Source organism: Anabrus simplex, chromosome 7 (genome assembly GCF_040414725.1).
Source record: "Anabrus simplex isolate iqAnaSimp1 chromosome 7, ASM4041472v1, whole genome shotgun sequence".
Lineage (NCBI taxonomy): Eukaryota > Metazoa > Arthropoda > Insecta > Orthoptera > Tettigoniidae > Anabrus > Anabrus simplex.
Genome location: NC_090271.1, coordinates 170984915 through 171005340, shown reverse-complemented (window position 1 = coordinate 171005340; position 20426 = coordinate 170984915). Strand labels below are relative to the sequence as shown.

General features: G+C 40.1%; 1 protein-coding gene across 1 annotated transcript in view; it reads right to left on the bottom strand.

The window, feature by feature from the left end:
• The window catches only part of LOC136877417 (cytochrome P450 6k1), a 154239-nt gene that overhangs the window by 14687 nt on the left and 119126 nt on the right, over positions 1-20426 (bottom strand). The window contains exon 4 of the mRNA XM_067151438.2: positions 14991-15212. Coding sequence (XP_067007539.2) covers positions 14991-15212 — 222 coding nt within the window. The remainder of the gene's footprint in view (positions 1-14990; positions 15213-20426) is intronic.

Here is a 20426-nt window from a genome sequence, read left to right as displayed (position 1 = left end):
ATGCCAAGTTCATGAAAAGTTTAATATGAGCAACGAAAGTCATTGCCCTTGAAATCAAAGATGAACTTATGATCAAATGAAGAATGTTTTGTGTGAGTAAGATTGAACAATTAATTTAACTGGATTTAGCTCACGCGAATTTGTAAATAACTTATTTCTTTTATTTTCTTGTGTAATGTTAGACAAATATGAAGCGGCTATCCATTTCAATGACGATTATATTAATTCATACGACGACTAATGATTATATACAAATAACTTGAAGACTGTAATCAGAATCAATTGATTTATTTTGGGATTTTCAAGCAGACACTGTACCATTTGTCCATCATATTTCCTTTTAATGAATAAATATTAGTAAATAAGGTATAATTTCATATCATTTATAGTTAGTTGGAATAGTACGTAAGTTAGCGTTAAGGTAAATTTATGATAAACGATATCACTAGTGAACGTTTGGTGGAGACGTCCATCAATATATATATATTTGGATCGAAGAAATGCGTACTTGCGTATCTGCATCATCTAGAATCCACGTAAAAATACAAAAAAGGAAAATAATTAAATTTAACTTCGATATTTACCCTGAGATGTCTACCGACCCTGGCTGGAGTTTTCTTCCACGCCAATCATCTTGGACGCGGAAGATGGTGCACTACGAGAAGGAATATTTAAACTTCCGCATAGCCCCCCCCCCCCGCGACCAATCAGAAAATTCAGCATTCGCTAGGAGAGAAGACAGTAGGGCCAAGTCATGCTCTGCAAATACGCGGCTCGGCTAACTTTACTATTAATTAATGCTGATTACAGAACCACAACCGTGAGTATTTTCGAAGACCATCGCCATAAAGTATTGCAATAACTTCTATAATCTAATGTGTCGATTTCCATGAATCAACCCTAGCAATCTCAGAAATGGCTAGATCCCACAATCGATTCTTGATCAAACTGCAACAGGGTAGTTAAAGTAACCTGTAACCCCAGGTAACCCCATTCATTGATGCAAGTTTCAAGCTTCAGGTCGGTCTACAAAGGCCGATACCAGAGAACCATCATCTCTCGTTCTGACTTGATCTCAGATGAACCAGGTAAAATGGCAGGAATACTATAAAATAAGGCCCTTGCCGAACGAGACAACTACTTCCCAATAGTCGATTACGGAGTGAATATCTGCGCGCCGAGTCCCTTCAATCACTTCTGAACAGTCGATTGCAGGGTGAACCTCTACCCCTTTTCGAACAATTATCCACTACGCACTTAAGCTCACTTGTGAACTGTTCAGTTCGAACGTTATTATTAACATCACGTAGGGAGTGTTTTCAATAAATTATAAATTACTGGCAGACGCCAGAACTAGCAATAGTGATAAAGACAAGATGTTTAACCTGCATGTTTGTATAATTAGACAATGAATAGACATGTGTAGGGACTTTCCCAGCATTTGAAGGGAGTGGTCACGGTTCCAGCAAATATGATCTAGACGTATTAGTTAGACAGTGGAGCTTCATCATTTGTATGGGCTTGCGAGTCAGAGCGTGTCGGGCCGTATAACGTGATACTCGGCGTAGATCGATAGTTCTTGGTTTGGGAAGAAACAAAGGTCACCTAGTGAATGTGTTCAGGCTATAGGGTACATGAACGTCAGAATATTTGCAAAATTCTTGTGTAATTTGTTAGGTTAAGATATGTTTGATACGCGAGTGCCTGGGATTAATTCAGCTCCATGTCCTGAAGGTCAATACCATGATGGCTTAAGTGGATAGAGGGCCTCCGCCCTTCGTCTGTTCACCGCCAAAGAACCTAAACAGATTAGTACAGTGATTTGGTGAATTATGTAGAAGTATTATCGCCTTAACGGAGAGGGAAATAAAATGTATTGATAATGTTCACTGCACATGGACCACTTCCCGGTCCCATGATTTAGCTTTAAATAAGTCGAAGGCGCATGTTTAAATGAAAATAATGGGTTGAATAATTATTTGAAGCTGGCTTTTGTGTATAATTCACTTTGGGTTTATTATTAGTTTACTTTTTTTGGGGGGGGGGAGTTCACACCCGTCATGTATAGAATTAGACTCAGCTCTGTGCTGATTGGATTTGCATATTTGCACGACCACTTTGGTTAGCGCCATATTTACCTTTCTTATTGTTAGCAAGAAGGCATGTTGTTACGTAAAGTCCAGAGGTATGACATTGCCAGTGAATTTAAATGTGTGTTGTACGTGTGGGAGGTCTGCTAATAATAAATATAACTAATATGCCAATATGTTGTCGGTGGCGTTAAATAGCGTAAATTGTTGGGTTTAAAATATGAGATCTAAACGTAAACAGTGTCTAAAGTTTGGATTTTAAGTGGTTAAATATTAGAGTGATTGTGTCCGGCTCCATGGCTACATGGTTAGAAGTGCTGGCTTTTGGTCACAGGGGCGCCGGGTTCGCTTCCCGGCAGGGTCGGGAATTTTAACCATAATTGGGTAATTTCGCTGGCACGGGACTGGGTGTATGTGTCGTCTTCATCATCATTTCATCCTTATCACGACGCATAGGCAGGTCGGCTACGGGTGTCAGTTCAAAAGATCTGCACCTGGCGAGCCGAACTTGCCCTCGAACACTCCCGGCACTAAAAGCGATATGCCATTTCATTTAGTGTGATTAAGAATCATTAATGTTATGCTCAGTTCATGAACCCGGTTTCTAAAGTTTAGTGTAAATTAAAAATTTGTGTTTATTCATATGTCAGAACGCTGCCAGCGGTTATAATGAGTTGAATAATGATCTACTCGTAAATTTATTGTTTAAATTGTAGTTAGGGTACAAGGGGGAGTAATCACATATTCGCGATCGTTAAGATTTATGGGAGTATAAAGTCAGAATACGATCCGTTGTGGAGACTAACCTCTGGAAAACAAGCCAACTGTTGTGGGTCAAATTGAATAACATCCAGTTATGAATAAATAGATCGTAGTGTGTCGTCGATGGAACGTAGTCTTGAACTCTGGAAATGATAATTGAGGAATATTACTTTGATATAAGAAGAAAGAAGTGTTTCTGCATCAGGGATATTTATAAATGTGCTACGATGAGATAAATAAGGAATCTACGAGAGACAAGGAGAATATTTAGCGTCCAGGTGACTGAAATATGGAATTATCAGCCCGTGGGACGTATGCGGATTAAGACTGAATTACGGAAAGTGCAGGTATCGCACCCCACTGTGGTACGAACGAGATGAATAGGCTGAATGTACTACGACCGACAGATTAAACAGGTGGGACCAGTAATACCAGTAATAATAATACTAATAAAAATTAAAAACTTAAAAAAATATTTTGATGTTCGCAAGCTAATAAGAACATCAGTCACGTCTGCATGATCGTTAACTAATAAGAATAATAGTGATGTTGCAATTACCGTGAGATAATATTAATAATAGTAATTCAATGATCGTAAACTAATAATCACAATAATGATATAATCATATGGTAGTGAACTTATAATCGCGGTCATAAGATTGATGAGGAACCCTTACAACAACAACAACAACAACAACAATAATAATAATAATAATAATAATAATAATAATAATAATAATAATAATAATAATAATAATAATTTGTGGTTGCCGTGAGCCAAGGTTCACAAACCTCGTGACTGAGACCACGGCCAATGAATGTGAGGGACAAATTCCGAGACTTCCTGGGTCGAACTGACGGTGTAAAAATAATAAGACAAGGCTCGTTCTCGTGAGCTGATCCTGGCATGCTCGTAACTCTGCATGGTTAGGCTAGGGTCTCTCCGTCAAATCCCCTTTGTAACTCATCTAGGGAAACGTGGAGGCGACCTCAAGGTAGCTTAGAAGTGAAGCTTCCACGGTGTGAAGAATTATTTAATTTAATTTCCGGATTGAACCGTGTTGTACTTGTACGCACATCACGTACAGTTTGCCGGTGTTTCGAATACATTGCAGTATTCTTTGTCAAGGCGACTGAAATACCCCTACTCGATCCGAGGTAATCAATCTCCCAGGCAGAAATTACACTACTAGAGTGGCCTTGATCTTGGCCTTTTATATCCTAGCCTATCTGGCTGACGTAAGCCCTGGCTGTCTCGCGAGGATTCTGCAAAGTATGCGTCACAGCCAGGTAGTGGGGACTTGCCCGCGCTGTTATGTAATGGGGTTGCAGCCCGTGTGTTTATGTTGTGGTCTGTATGTCTTAAACTATGAATGATAGGCATCCAAGAATTAGTGATTTTATATCCTTCTTCTAAATTTATGTTGTTACGATGTTTCTTGATTTCGATAGCCTCGCGGATTTTTCTTTCCAGCAGCTATCCCTTGGAATCCACCTCAAGGTAGGTTTGTGCTCGCGCTCTCGTCCTCTCAAATGGTCATAAGTTCGACCCGATCTGTAATTGTGATTTTCGGGTTTGTTTAATTTGTTGTCGTTGTGTTTGAAATCTATGTCAGATCATAAACATTGCATAAGTAAGTTAAATAGACTATTCATTTGTGCATTTCAAAAGGGAACATTTCCATTATCTTTCTCTTGTAGATAGTCAGTCATGCCTACGGTGAGTAATCATGTCTTCTTCCCAGTCTTAGTGTGGAGTCTTTCAATTGAGTCGTCATGAATGAGCCCGAAGACCTGTTTAAATTCGCATGCGCCGTTCAACCCTGTAGTATTACTTGAGCGCATCATTTGAAATATACATTTGATTCCCGACTTCAAAAGATGAGCCGAACACTCTTGAGATAAATATTAGTCTGGGACTGAGATGTAAACGGGTACAATAGGTCCAAAGGAGTTGGCAGAACACTGACCGTTGTTCTATGTCTCCCACAGTCTGTGAACCGGAACTCTAGTCTTTGGGGAGGTAGGCCGTTTAGTTGTAAAACGAGATAAGATACCTTAGAGGTACTAGAGAAGGTAGAGCTTGGTAGGGTATTGGTGGGAATTTATTAAAAATGTATGTAAACGAAGGGATGGAAATTACTGTGTGATATACTTGCCGACTGAGAGTTGTACTGCTTCACTGCTATGTGCATGTGGATTTCATTTCTAGTGCATACTCAATAGTGATGTTAAAATGTGCCATATTGTGATTAATCCAACACTATCGTTGGTATTCTGGACAAGATCGGTCGTCTGTACGACGTGGACCAGAGCACTAAATACATCTTCGATTAGGTACCTAGTTATGTAAAGGGATTCAATGTACAAGTGGTATGTTGAGATTACGGCTGAAGTGCCTCACGATAGGCAATCCTCCATATTGTGAGTGTCAGTAGTAGTTGTTTTGTGACAGCTCTGGAGCCTCCTCCTCAGCAGGCTGCCCTTCCCGACGTCAGACCATTACGATCAAGGCGACAAGCAAGCGCAGGGTCAAGTGGGCAAGATGGCCACCACGCGCATTCCACCTCATGCCACGTGCTACGACCTCTGACACCTTCAAACAATAGGATGTCGTCATCTTATGGAATACTGTTGAAAGAGGCTACTGAAAGGGGCACCTGACGTGACATCCTATTGTCTGAAGGTGTCAGAGGTCGTAGCACGTGGCAAGAGGTTGAATGCGCGTGGCGGCCATCTTGCCCACTTGGCCCTGTGCTTGCTTGTCGCGTTGATCGTAATGGTCTGACGTCGGAAAGGGCAGCCCACTGAGGAGGAGGAGACTCCAGAACTGTCACAAAACAACTACTGCCAGTTGCAGGTCAGTCTAGATACAATTTTAAAAAGATAAATAAATGCGCACCGTGAATGAATCGCACAAGCACAAGAAATTTGCCACACAATACTGGCATAGGCTGACATGTATCCTATTTGCGTTTAATGCTGATTGGTTGTATGGCTTTGCCACTAGTGGTCGTGCATGCCCCTCACTCATTCATAGACACAAGAGACCAAATAACGTCTTAGCAGCAGTGTGAACCTAAAAACGAAGTTGAGTGAACGCACAACATGCCTCGATGGTTCATTTCACACAACTTTGACCTGTTTCAGAGTGGTCGCATCGTCGGTCTACGAAAGGCAGTTTGGATATTTCAGCGCATTGCCCGCCACTGTAACCATTGTCACTACACCATGTATTTGTGTTAGATGCATTGGAAGCGTGATGGTACACACACGCATCGTGAAGGCTCGGGTCAATCTGGTGCACCACCAGTATCAAGGTTCATTTCATAATGTGACAGGCTGTTAGCACACCACGGATGACGTTGCACACGATCCACAGACATATCACGGAAGCTGAGGATACGCCTGTGTCCATCAGTACCATAGTTGGGTGGCTAGCAGAACAGGATATGTCGTCGCAACATCCCGTACGACGTCTACCATTACAAGATGAGCATCGCCGAGCACATTTGAACGGGCAGCGTGGCAGGTTGCGGACTGACAACGAGTGGTATTCAGCGACAGATCACGGGTCTACTTGATACATCCCCCCCCCCCCCGCTCCGAATTCGAGGCTGGAGACGTTCTAGCCAGCACAGTGATCCACGTTTCAATGTGGATTGACACTCCGCCACTCCGTCCGATCGAAAGGTGTCACGGTGGGGCGTGGCATGTTCTTCAATTCATGCTCCCCACTGGTGGTGGCTGAAGGAACTGTGATGGCGCGGTGATAAGACCAGAAAATTCTGCGACCGTGTGCGACTCCCTTCGTGGTGAAGCGTGAGAGTCCCATTTCCAGAAGTATAATGCCTGGCCTCACATAACATGGGCCTATCATCGTGATGCCAATATGCTTCCTTGGCTAGCAAGGTCTGCAGACTTCTCGCCCATCGAGAACGTTTGGGAACAGGTTGAATGGTAACTTCGTCCAACGGCAACTACGGCAGATTTCGAGAGTCATTTGTGCCAGCTGTGACAATATCTTCCCCAGGAGAAGATCCAACGTTTGTACGCCTCCATGCTCAACAGTATTTCCGCTCTTCTCCTTGTTACGAGTGGTCCAACACCGTCGTGCGAAAGGCATCCTGAAAATGTTTGTTACTGTCTTATAAATGCTCTGTGTGGTACGATATTTTGATGTTTTCTTCATACTGCCATGTCCTATGCCTGTACCGACTTTCATGCCCCTGCGAAGGGTGCTTCATGGTACGCAATTTCTTTCGCAAGTGAATTTAGCTGGAATTATCTCCTCAGGCCGGCTGGCAAATCACCGCAGTGAATTGAAAAGCCGGATATTCACATATGGACTTTTCCTTTAACAAAGAATCAAATTTCCACATTCTTTATTGATAACTAACTAGATACATAAAATAGTTAAATATATCAACAAATAATTTTGTGATAATTGCAAGGCAGTCGCTGGATGATGGTGGATGGTGTATGCCGTGTATGGGAAGTTGAGTGTTATTGTGATGAAGGATGGTGTTGTATGCGACGTATGAGTTGCAGGAATGTTGGGAACAGGTCCCAGATCCTAGAAAATTTATCGTTTAAAACTAGAACTAGAATCTAGCCTGATACTGAACCCAGCACCCCGAGACCTGAACTCAAGACAGTGGCCTCTCAGCCGTACAGCCGGATAATACATTGAACAAATATAAATTTACCGGAGATCCCGAAGAAAACCTGCCTTGCCTCTGGTTTGTCTTATAAAAATTGCACATCCGGCTAAGGAGATTACCGAGCTCGATAGCTGCAGTCGCTTAAGTGCGGCCAGTATCCAGTATTCGGGAGATAGTAGGTTCGAACCCCACTATCGCCAGCCCTGAAGATGGTTTTCCGTGGTTTCCCATTTTCACACCAGGCAAATGCTGCGGCTGTACCTTAATTAAGGCCACGGCCGCTTCCTTCCCACTCCTAGCCCTTTCCTGTCCCATCGTCGCCGTAAGACCTATCTGTGTCGGTGCGACGTAAAGCAAAAAAAAAAAAAAAAAAGCTAAGGAGATTTTTGAACAACGGTGAAAGCTGCCACCAAACCATCTGAGACACGGAGAAATCTTGACTACATAAACCACCTATACCTTGTAATTTCCTTTAAAACAATGTGCTAAGTAGTACAAATTTTATTTATATACCATTTGGACGTTGATCATTTATCAAAGATGACAGCCTATTTGTTTTCTAATTCACCGAGCTCGATAGCTGCAGTCACTAAAGTGCGGCCAGTATCCAGTATTCGGGAGACAGTAGGTTCGAACACCACTGTCGGCAGCCCTGAAAATGGTTTTCCGTGGTTTCCCGTTTTCACACCAAGCAAATGCTGGGGCTGTACCTCAATTAAGGATACGTAAATGAGCGAATGATGTGGGTATATTTGGCAGTTGGAGGAATTAGGCCGAGAATTGTCTCAGTGTATTCACCATGTGAGGATGCAGATGAGGTTGAAGTAGGCAAGTTTTACGAAGCATTGAGTTATATAGTAGTCAGGGTGAACAGCAAGGATAGGGTAGTGCTAATGGGCGATTTCAATGCGAGAGTTGGAAATAGAACTGAAGGATACGAAAGGTAATTGGTAAATGTGGGGAAGAAAAGGAAGCTAATGGGAATAGGAAGCGTTTACTGGAATTCTGTCCTAGTATGGGTTTAGCAGTTAAAATACATTCTTCAAGAATAAGGCGCTACACATGGGAGGCTATGGATACCAGATTCTTAATACTATATTTTAACCGACTTCGAATTCGGGAAATCTGTTAGGAATGTGCGGGGTTTTCGGGAATTTTTCGATGATACAGACCACTATCTGATCTGTAGTGAACTAAGCATCTCCAGGCCTTGGGTAGAGAAAGTGAAATCTGTCTGCAAATGAATAAGGGTAGAAAATCTCCAGAATGAGGAAATTAGACAGAAGTACATGGATATGATTAGTGAGAAGTTTCGAAAAGTGGAGAGTAAGCAGGTTCAGGATATAGAAAGCGAATGGGTGGCATACAGGGATGCTGTAGAAACAGCAAAGGAATGTCTAGGAACGACTGTGTATAAAGACGAGATAAAGCGAACATCTTGGTGGAATGATGAAGTGAGAGCAGTTTGTAAACGTAAAAAGAAGGATTATTAGAAATGGCTCCAAGCAAGGGCCGATGCAAACAGAGAATTAAACGTAGGTGAAAGAAACAGAGCGAAACAAATAGTTGTTGAATCCAAAAAGAACTAATGGGAAGATTTTGGTAATAACCTGGAAAGGCTATTCCAACCAGAAGGGAAACCTTCCTGGACAGTAATAAAGAATCTTAGGAGGGGCGGAGGGCGGGGAAGGAAACGAACAGTGTCTTGAGTAATTCAGGTGAACTCATAATATATCCCAGGGAATCACTGGAGATGTAGAGGGAATACTTTGAAAATCTTCTCAACGCAAAAGGAAATCTTCCTGGTGGTGTCGCGAACAGCCAAGTTCATTGGGAGGAAAATTATGTATGATGTTGGTGAAATTACGCTTGAGGAAGGAGAAAGGATGGTAAATAAACACCATTGTCTTAAAGCAACAGGAATGGATGAAATTAAACCTGAAATGGTGAAGTATAGTGGGAAGGCAGGGATGAAATGGCTTCATAGAGTAGTAAGAATAGCATGGAGTGTTGGTAAGGTACTTTCAGATTGGACAAAAGCAGTAATTGCACCTATCTATAAGCAAGGGAACAGGAACGATTGAAACAATTATCGAGGTATCTCATTGATTAGTATGCCAGGCAAAATATTCACTGGCATCTTGGAAGGGAGGTTGCGATGAGTGGTTGAGAGGAAATTAGATGAAAACCAGTGTGGTTTCACACCACAGACGAGCTTTCAGAATCACATTTTCAGTATGCGCCAGGTAATTGAAAAATGTTACGAGACGAATGGACAGTTGTGTTTATGCTTCGTAGATGTAGAGAAAGCATATGACAGGGTACCGAGGGAAAATATGTTCGTCATAGTGTTGGACTATGAAATTAAGGGAAGATTAAAATCAATCAAATGCATTTATGTTGACAATTGGGCTGCAAGGAGAATTTATGGTAGAATGAGTTCTTGGTTCAAGGTACTTACAGAGGTTGGACAAGGTTGTAATCTTTCACATTTGTTGTTTCATAGTTTACATGGATCATCTGCTGAAATGTATAAAGTGGCAGGGAGGGATTCAGTTAGGTGAAAATGTAGTTAGCAGTCTGGCCTATGCTGACGACTTGGTCTTAGTGGCAGATTGTGCCGAAAGCCTGCAGTCTAACATCTTGGAACTTGAAAAGAGGTGCAATGAGTATAGTATGAAAATTAGCCTCTCGAAAACTAAATTGATGTCAGTAGGTAAGAAATTCAACAGAACTGAATGTCAGACTGGTGATACAAAGCTGGAACTTGTAGAAAATTTCAAGTGTTTAGGTTGTGTGTTCTCCCAGGATTGTAAAATAGTAAGTGAGATTGAATCAAGGTGTAGTAGTGAGCTCGCAGTTTCGATCAACAGTGTTCTGTAAGAAGGAAGTCAGCTCTCAGATGAAACTATCTTTACATCGGTCAGTTTTCAGACCAACTTTGATTTACGGAAGCGAAAGCTGAGTGGACTCAAGTTAGAAGTAACAGACATGAAAGTAGCGAAAATGATTGCTGGTACAAACAGATGTGAACAATGGCAGGAGGGTACTCGGAACGAGGAGATAAAGGCTAAGTTAGGAATGAACTCGGTGGATAAAGCTGTATGCATAAACCGGCTTCGGTGGTGGGGTAATGTGAGACGAATGGAGAATGATAGGATGCCTACGAGAATACTCCGTTATGGAGGGTAAGAGGAGTAGAGGGAAACCAAGACGACGATGGTTAGATTCAGTTTCTAACGATTTAAAGATAAGAGGTATAAAACTAAATGAGGCCACAGCACTAGTTGCAAGTAGAGGATTGTGGCGTCATCTAGTAAATTCTAAGAGGCCTGCAGACTGAACGCTGAAAGGCATAACGGTCTATAATGATAATGTATGTATGCATATAATATAATATAATATAATATAATGAACTCTTTAGGTCCATATTGAGGGATACCTACCTTCCTTACCTATCAGCAAAGCTCATGAGATCTGTCTCTTGGGTCGTTTCGGGTTCTTCGTCACTTGCTGAGGTAACGGTAGGGTTCATTAATTCTAATCTATCTACTGGAATGAAAGGTCTATTTAAACGATTCCTATTTATTCAGGGAAATGAAGTAATTTACTATGTCAACGATGTCATAGTCAATTGTGTCCACTGGACACCACAATCATTTTTACATAAATGTCAGAACACTGGTGTGAGACTTTAACGTAATTGCCTGATGGGCATTCTTACTAGAAACCATTGTCTCAATTATTAATCATTTAAGAAAGGAAAGTCTGGAAATCCTTAAATTCGGCTTCCATGTGAGACCACATGTACCATCATAGTGATTCGTTATGGTCCAGCCCTCGTAACACGAACTCTGGACTCTGAGTATAATTAAGGCCGTCCAATCGGTGTGTGCCACACAGTGGTTCTACGGCATGGACCCTTAATTGAATCGATGTGACCTGCGTCTATGTCATGGACCGACATCTAATCTTCTAAGTTACTTTAAAGTCATTGTGGATGATGACCGCAAGGAAATGATGCTACAATGGCATATGGCCCTAATCTAAGTCACTGAGGTTGATGACCCCCTGACCATCCAAGTTTCTAGGCTGAAGGCTAAACACAATTAAGTTACATCGGTTGATGACCAAAGTTTCCACTTTACTATCCCCAGCACATTCACTGCTCAATCAATCAAAGTTCAATAATTACAACAATAGCAATGCTCACAAACTTTGTGGCAGTAAAATCCATTTCCTTCGGATATGTCCCTTTAATCTTTACTTTTTATTTTTAATATTCCCCAGACAACAAACTAAAATTTCCAGAATGCATCTCCAAGTTATTCGCTTGATTAAAGTTATTTCAAATGCGGTTTCACTGAATTTAATAATTTAATAAATTTAAATGATTTAACGAAATATTAACAAACAACAAATTTTATCTCCGCGGACTCTGGTTTCCTCACAAATTTCTACGCAGCTGTGATGTGAATTCAATATTGCGATGTTTATCTGGCTGGAAAAGAATTTGTTACATCATTCATGTCCAGCTATATATCTCGTATCGTGATATCACACTTTAAAAATCTAATCTAATCCTAACCGTTATTAACACTTGGATATCCTAATAATCCACGTACAAACCAAACAACTCGCCATATAATTACGATGTCATATCTCGTCATTACCATTATGAATTTTGCACACCCCTCACAGACAAATCGATCATCACGACCATCGCTCTATATTTTGGACAACCCTGAAATTGGGTTACTCTGTTCCTTATACTCAAAGTTCGTGATTTCAAATGTTCATTACGTCCCCAATTACAGTATTTCACAATACTTAGATCATTACCGGCTATGAATTTTCAACTAAATCCAGCATTTTAACGTTTTCCTGGCCGAGAATACAGTCTCAATACCAAGCCTGTCCCGTTAGATAGCTGAGGTGTCTCACCCCCCTCGCTCGCTTGGCAGTTACAGGAACCACCTGGTTTATTCACAGATGACTGACTTCTCAAATGTTCCCTTTAAACTCTGCCGACATAATTAAACAAATACGATATTCTACCCAACAAAATGCACAGATATGCTTCAAGATGCCCACACTAATTATACGCGTCGCCAATTATACCGCTATGGATTTCTATGAATTTCTTTCCATTCCCAACATTATAAAATATTCCTCGGGCTATCATATCCCGGTTTCAATGACAGGACTCTAACCTGATTCGCACATCTCATCTCAACTCATATACAACACTCCTCGGGCTTCAGTGTCCCGGCTTCAATGACAGGTCCAACCTGATTCACAAACTAACCTCTGTTTCCCAGCTCCACAATTATCATCGACCAAGAACTGGAATAAAATCCCCACTAGAAATACCGACGTATAATATCGCACAATGCATTACTCATGAATAACTTCGCATAAATGATATCGTATTTAATAACTTGATTTTTACGAGAAATGACTGAAACATTCTACTAGATCTTTTATTTGTCAGTCAGACACAGTTTAAAATGGGCATAGAAAAACGTTTCTCTCCGTGACCAAATTCATCCCCTAGGTTCTCACCCGACAGCGCGCTTCCACTCGATTGAAAATGAGTGACCATGGATTATTATTATTAACGTCAAAATTGCAGACAGAAGAATTTTACGTCGAATGAACATCTTACTCCGACATCACAAAATACAGGCAGTACACTCACACGGATGACGATCTACATTGGACGTGATATCACTTCAGAACCCTATTCAATAACTTTTTACAACATTATACGGCCCTCGCAAGACTTCAAAAATTTATCCAAGTGGAAAATAAACAAATGACTCTTTCAGTCGTACTCTCACATTTACCAAAACTTAGTAGGGCGACCACTGCGTCGTATATCCCCATTCAAATACACTTTTAGCAATCACGATACGAGATATAATAGGTAGTAAGATGGAAAGTCACATTACCTTATGTAGTCACACCAATGTTCGTCATAGGGCTCACCTGCGACCCTGGCATTTTATTTAGCCATTTTTACATTCATGGCTGTACATATCATTGTGTTTCTTCAGGTTTCCTGGAATAAAGCATAAAAAAAAAAGAAAATACCCTTCACTTGATTGCTTGAACGCACACGATGGATTATAATTACTCCCGCACACGAATTACTTAATCACATTAGAATATTTCAGTACTTTGACCGTCCTATCTGATACACTTATTTCTCTCAAGAAAACTATCTCCCCATGGAGTCAAGACTTAGCCACACTGGCTAAAATCCGCAGTCGAACTCAGTCTACTTTCGTTGGTTTGATTTCGCAGAGCAGCTCAACAATTTTCGTCCGCTTTGTATCACAAATGCCGGAGAAGGAAACTTCGTCATGGCGTCCCTTCATATTTATAGCAGTTACCCCCTCTCTTCGGATCTCTCCCTTTGCCGCCAAGAAAATTTCTATAAATTTTCTGACTTACCTAAACTGCAATTTCAAGAGTTTTGAAAGTGACTACATGCTTGCTACATTTCTGGCGGTAGTGTTCATGGACATTTAAAATTTTTACGGGTTCGATTTGTGAGATGATTGACCCCCTTTGATAGGCACTATATTTTTTTGACTTGGCGTGGTCACGCCGTGTACACGCGCTTTGAAATAGTTCATAAAAATTACTTGAGATTCTTCCGCCGTCGACACGTGTGGTTGACGTCACGTACCCCAGAGCGTGGGACCGAAGGTAATCACCCCCTCGTCACGTGTCAAATCCATGCTATCAAGAATCCAACTTTTAATTATTTTGTTACACTATGCATAATGTTCTTAGGGCACAAAGGTCATGGGTTCAATAATATAATATAATATAATATAATATAATATAATATAATATAATATAATATAATATAATATAATATAATATAATATAATATAATATAATATAATATAATATAATATAATATAATATAATATAATATAATATAATATAATATTGCAAAACTGAAGTACATTATAAGAAAGTGATGAAATACTAACATTTATTAATTATTTTACTATGCTTCCACTCCCCATATTCAACCATTTAAACCACCGACTTGATTGCATAAGCAATAATACACTCGCGCTGAACTCGAAAAGAAAAAAAAACCACACGAAAAGTTGGAAACTGAAACAATGCCTCGGGTTGAGCAAGCATGAGTCCATTGTACTGAGAGCGTCTGCGCACATGCGCGATTCCAGGGAGCGAAGCTGCCGAGTCGTTGGAAATACTCCAACCCCTTAGCGGCGTAGCACACGATTCCGGACGGTGCTGAGAGTGACAACAGCGTATGGAGTGGAACAACGGACGATAACGAAAGGAAAACACACTATAATGTAACATTACATTTAAATAAAGGGAATCATTATTTTTCTTTCTATTTTATTTGGGCGTTGACACACAACTTACACACACTGAGAAAACGCCACTGATACAACGTAAGATAAGAAAAATGACTTACCTGATATCACCATATCCAAGTACTTGAGTCCAAAGACCAGTTCGTAAGTAATGTTACCGCCATTGTCCTTGAGGGCGTCTGCAATCTCATTTCGGAGTCTCTCCTGCAGCTTAGGTTGAAGGGCAAGCTCGTAGAGTGCGAAACTCATGGTACTGGCCGAAGTCTCGAAACCAGCCACGAAGAAGAGTGCCGCTTGAGCCACCAGATCATCCCCGGAGAAGTCTTGAGACAGAAAATAACAGTGATCAGGACAGGAAGCGTATCAAATTTTAAAAAAAAGGATCCTTTTCTCAGACCATCGACACCAACCACATTTATTGTGGTTGTACGGCTCCCTAACTAATTAACATAGTGGCCTTAGGTTAATATGACCCCAGGTTCGATTCCCGGCCAGGTGGGGAATTTTAACCGCATGTGGTTAATTTCTTCCCTTTGTTTTATCATCACCTTCTGCTACGCACTGCACGCCTCTGCACTCTCCACGCTCCCTGTGCTTTCAAGCGAACATGTGATAGTTACCGTATTCTCCGTAGGAGCGCTAGCAGGATGTCATCTCTGGGAACCTATTGCTTAACGCCGAGACCGTGGTTTTAAGTTGAAATTAGGTGGTGTTTTATACTGTAATAGTACGCATTGCGGATGATTTGCAGTGAAATACTGTAGTGTTAGTTTTCTTCAGAGTGGCCTACGAGAATATATCGTAATTCCGGACATAGTGAAAGGCACTTGTACGTATAGTAGTCTACGTATTTACATAAATTAAAAATGTTATAGTATCATGTGTATCTACAACTGCATGCCCGCTTAAGGTCGTGATTAATTCTCCCGGCTTTTACTTTGATTGAATTAAAACCCAGCAAAATAACCTCATACTGTAGAATAATGTGTATTCAGCCGATGCAATGCATACCCCCATGGCACTACAGCCTTTGAAGGGCCTTAGCCTACCAAGCGACCGCTGCTCAGTCCGAGGGCCTGCAGATCCAGGTAAAAATCCCTGACCTGGCCGGAAATCGAACCCGGGACCTCCGGGTAAGAGGCTGGCACGCTATCCCTACACCACGGGGCCGGCGATACAATACATGGCCCACTTATAAAATGAAAGCAGGCAATCATCTAATTAAAGTATCATTTTTCACTTATAGGTACCGATGCATTATTTACTCATTGGTGCATTGCTGTGTGCCGTATTGCAAAAGCCAGAACGGGAAATGTAAAGGTATTTCATTTCAGGAATTCCCGTAACAGAATTCCTAGAAAGAAGTGGCTGAAAAACATGTTATGGGACTGTTTTGTTTTAAATTTTGAATTAAGAACATCCTTTGTGTGTAGTCTATTTTTTGCCGAAGCAGTTACCGTCCCGGACTAAAAATAAGGAAATTGAAAAATGTTGTTTCTTCCGCATTTAAATATCCTGAGTATAAGATGCCAAAATCAAAATCAACACTAGAAAGGCGACACCAATAAAGAAACATGACCTAGGGCGAAACACTGGATAAAAGAGGAAGGGAAACGAGAATTTCTATGATGAATAAGGTGTTTATGATAACAATGGTTATGCTGATCAGCTGACAGATAGTGCCAGTAAGTCTATTGGACTAATTGGACCAATAAGTGTTTTGAAGCCGACAAAAACTGAAAATAAAGAAGCTGTAAGCTGATCTGGAAGTAGGGAAATTGAAGATGGATTAGTCAGCAATCAGTACCATACTAGTTTAAAACAATAATGTTCACCTGAGGACTTGAAGACCTCATTCATATTGAACCAAATTTTAAATTATAACAAGCTGTCAGACCGTTGGTCAGAAAACTGCATAAAACTGCGTTATCCGACAGTGTATTTCTCCTAAGGATTATGCTTATACACGAAATCATTTATCCAAGATGCCTTCTAGGAGCACATAGAGTCGTTACATAGGAGACACTTCGTACCAAACAAGGACAGATCTCGTCAAAGAAATACTTCTCGCAGAAATTGAAAGAATGAATGAATGAATTGTGCTCTCTCATTATTGATGAAATGACAAAAAAGCAGCAATTGTTATGTGTCAAGAAGTTGGACACATTTTTGGTCATAAGGATACATGAGCACTTGCCAAGCCTAGTAGAAATGTAGGCAGTTCTGAAAGTATGTCGATTTCAATAGAGAGCAGTGGAAAAGAGCCAGCTGTTGCCAATAGTTAATTATACATTTTTATATGTGGTGTATCAATCTCTTACAAACTTCCCTTTGCTTATTTCTTGTCGAAGAGGCTGTCTGGTGTTGAAATGTACAATCTGATACTATCAGTCATCAAAAAGGTTGAAACTATTTCTTAATTTTAAGATGGGTTACAGATAACCACAGGACAAATGTGAATATGATGAAACGACTATCCAATCGGAAAGTATTGAAGTCTCAGTTTCCTCGCTCTACCAATCAGACTGACCTCTATTCCTAGCCTTCGGCCAGAGTCACATTCCTACAAACGTCAGGACAACAGTTTTAGAAAAGACGATGCACGAGGAGGAAGAAGAAATTAGTGCCTGCCAGCGCGCCGACCAACATCCTAGTAGCGCTGAGAAGTGGGTAGGTAGTGTAGAAAGTGTTCACTAGTTCAGTATACGCAATCTCATCCGGAGTGGAAAGGCGTGTAGTACATAGCAGAAGGCGATGGTTTGTTTCGCTATATCATACAGAATCGGCAAGTCCGGCAGATGACTGGTCAGCGTAGTGCCGGTTTAGAGGGCCCTGACTTCGGTTCCCGACCAGACTGCTTTAGCCGCGTCTGGTTAATGTCCCTGGCTCGGAAATGTTGTTTGTCTACTTTTTAACACACATCTTCATTTACATCCAACACATCACAGTACTAACCACTGTCGATGCACACAATTATGAATGCATCCTTCTTCAGAGGTTGGTGTCAGGAAGCGCACCAGGCCGTAAATCTGGGCTCAATTACCATCAGTGCCGACCCCAGATAATTGTAAAAAGGTCAGAAAAGAAGATCTTGAAAAACATATTTTGCAGCTTTGTCACGAGCAACATTCCAATAAATGTACAGGCACTGCTCCTATCTCAGTGTCCATTTGCCTATGCCTAACTTTAATTCCGTGGCCGACCTCGAAGGCATAGCAGGGCGTTACATCCAAGTTTAATTCCTAGTAAATGCAACTAGCGCCCGTCGTTGGCTCCCGGCACGTTAGAAAACATTTGTGGGGCTAAATTCCGACACCTCGGCAACTTGGGGAACATTCTATTATTATTATTATTATTATTATTATTATTATTATTATTATTATTATTATTATTATTATTATTATTATTATTATTATACCGGGGGTACACATTCTCCGCGCAGTTAAACTGCGCGCCTTGTATAAGGCCATCTACGTAAACAAACTTGAACTGGTGCATGACAAGATACTTTGGTTTTCAATTGTTAGATGTCTCTACCATAGGTTTAATAGCTCCATCTAGCGGGATAAACTATAATTATTTGATAAATTAATTTGTATTTTTGATGTTTGTTAACCTGGTTCTTAGGATTGCTTCTTATGTGCCGATGTTGTTGACACTTCAGCTTGTTCCTTCTTTAATAGTAATCAACCTATCAGAAACTTGCAAACAGGAATCCAGCCTATAAGTAAAGAGTTCTGGAAGCTTCCCCTCAAAAAGACTATAATAATGGGCACTTTAGTAGAAGAGGATCTACTAAAATTCACTGTAAATTATCAAAGTCTTCTAAGTATGGCACTAATTCTTCATGGCATTTCTCTGTAAAGTTTTTCAATAGCCTTCCTGAGCATATTCGAGAAGCCGCTAAATTACCTATCTTTAAAACCAAGCTTGTTAATTTTCTAAAAGTAAAAATGCCAAGCCTATAGAGTACTGATTTAGTATACTAAATCATTGCTGTTCATATTTGATTTCTATCACTATGATACCTTATTATTATTATTATTATTATTATTATTATTATTATTATTATTATTATTATTATTATTATTATTATTATTATTATTATTATTATTATTATTATTCATTGTAAAGTATAGTATATTTTTGTCCTAGAAGCTGATATTCTCAAATCTCATCTTTGTTGCCAAATATAATTAATATTATTATTCATTGTACAGTATATTATATTTTTGTCCTAGAAGCCGATGTTCTCAAGTCTCCAAATGTAATTAATTGTACTGCAACATTATGAGCCTTGGCTCAGGTGCCTCTTTTGAAATAAAATTTAAAAAATGCTGTTATGTGTGAATTGTTCCAGTGTGAGGAGGGTGTATTGATGTGAACCACGAGGTGGGGGCGCGTGCGGCGTTCGGAAGGCCCCTCAACTAAAGGTAATGGCAGAATTTTCATAAACATGTGATAGCTCCTGGGGATAGCTTGAGGGGAAGGTTTCAAGCTATTTTATTTATGTAAAGTTCTAAATTTGGTGGTCTAAATGTAGAATTTTCGGCAAGTCTGAGGACTCTATTCTATTCCCTACTTGGGAATATGTTATGTAAGGGAACAAAGAGTGATTACCCTCTATTGGTTCCCATTCAACTGGGCGTTGAGTGACTGTAGTTTAAAAAACCTCTAATTTCCTTTAATTGTATTTGGCTAATATTTCTTTCTTAGTCACACCGCTGTAGAATAGTTTTAGCCTCGGTATCACTAAGCCATAAGCCCACTTACGGTTTTACCTGTTTTTATAAGGAGGGCAAGTGTTTCTCCTCCTACCTTTTCTAATTAAGGCCAGCCATATTGAATCTTTTCCTTTTTCTCTAAGGTCACTTAGGATAGGCAATTATGCCCCTGTACATTTATTGTTATGTGTAAAATTGTTTCTGGTGTGAAGTTTCCTTCGGGAAAAGAAAGTTACAATCTGCTGAAAAATAGATAAGCCCACCTCGAGGCTGCCTGGTGTAAACACTGATGGATTGTCAGGTGTAACTTGGTGCGCAATAAGAAATGTATGCCTCTGCGAGGCTGAACTATAGTACCTTTTGGAGCCCAGACTCCTATATCGTATAACTGATCGGAGCAAAACCTGCTGTCAGATAGATATATATATATTTATTTATCAATAGGTTATTTTCACAATTAAAGATGATTCAATAAAACATAATATACAACAAATACACCTTAAATAAATAACACTAATTTCCTAAAAAATAACCAAGTTGAAACTAAATTTAGAGACCTTCATATATGCATATTTACAACAACTTACATAAATAAATAAATAAATAAATAAATAAATAAATAAATAAATAAATAAATAAATAAATAAATAAATAAATAAATAAATAAATAAATAAATAAATAAATAAATAAATCTTCTTCTTCTTCTTCTTCTTTTCCAACCGCTTTTTCCCACACCTGTGGGGTCGCGGGTGCGAATTGGGTCGCACATGTGGATTTGGCCCTGTTTTACGGCCGGATGCCCTTCCTGACGC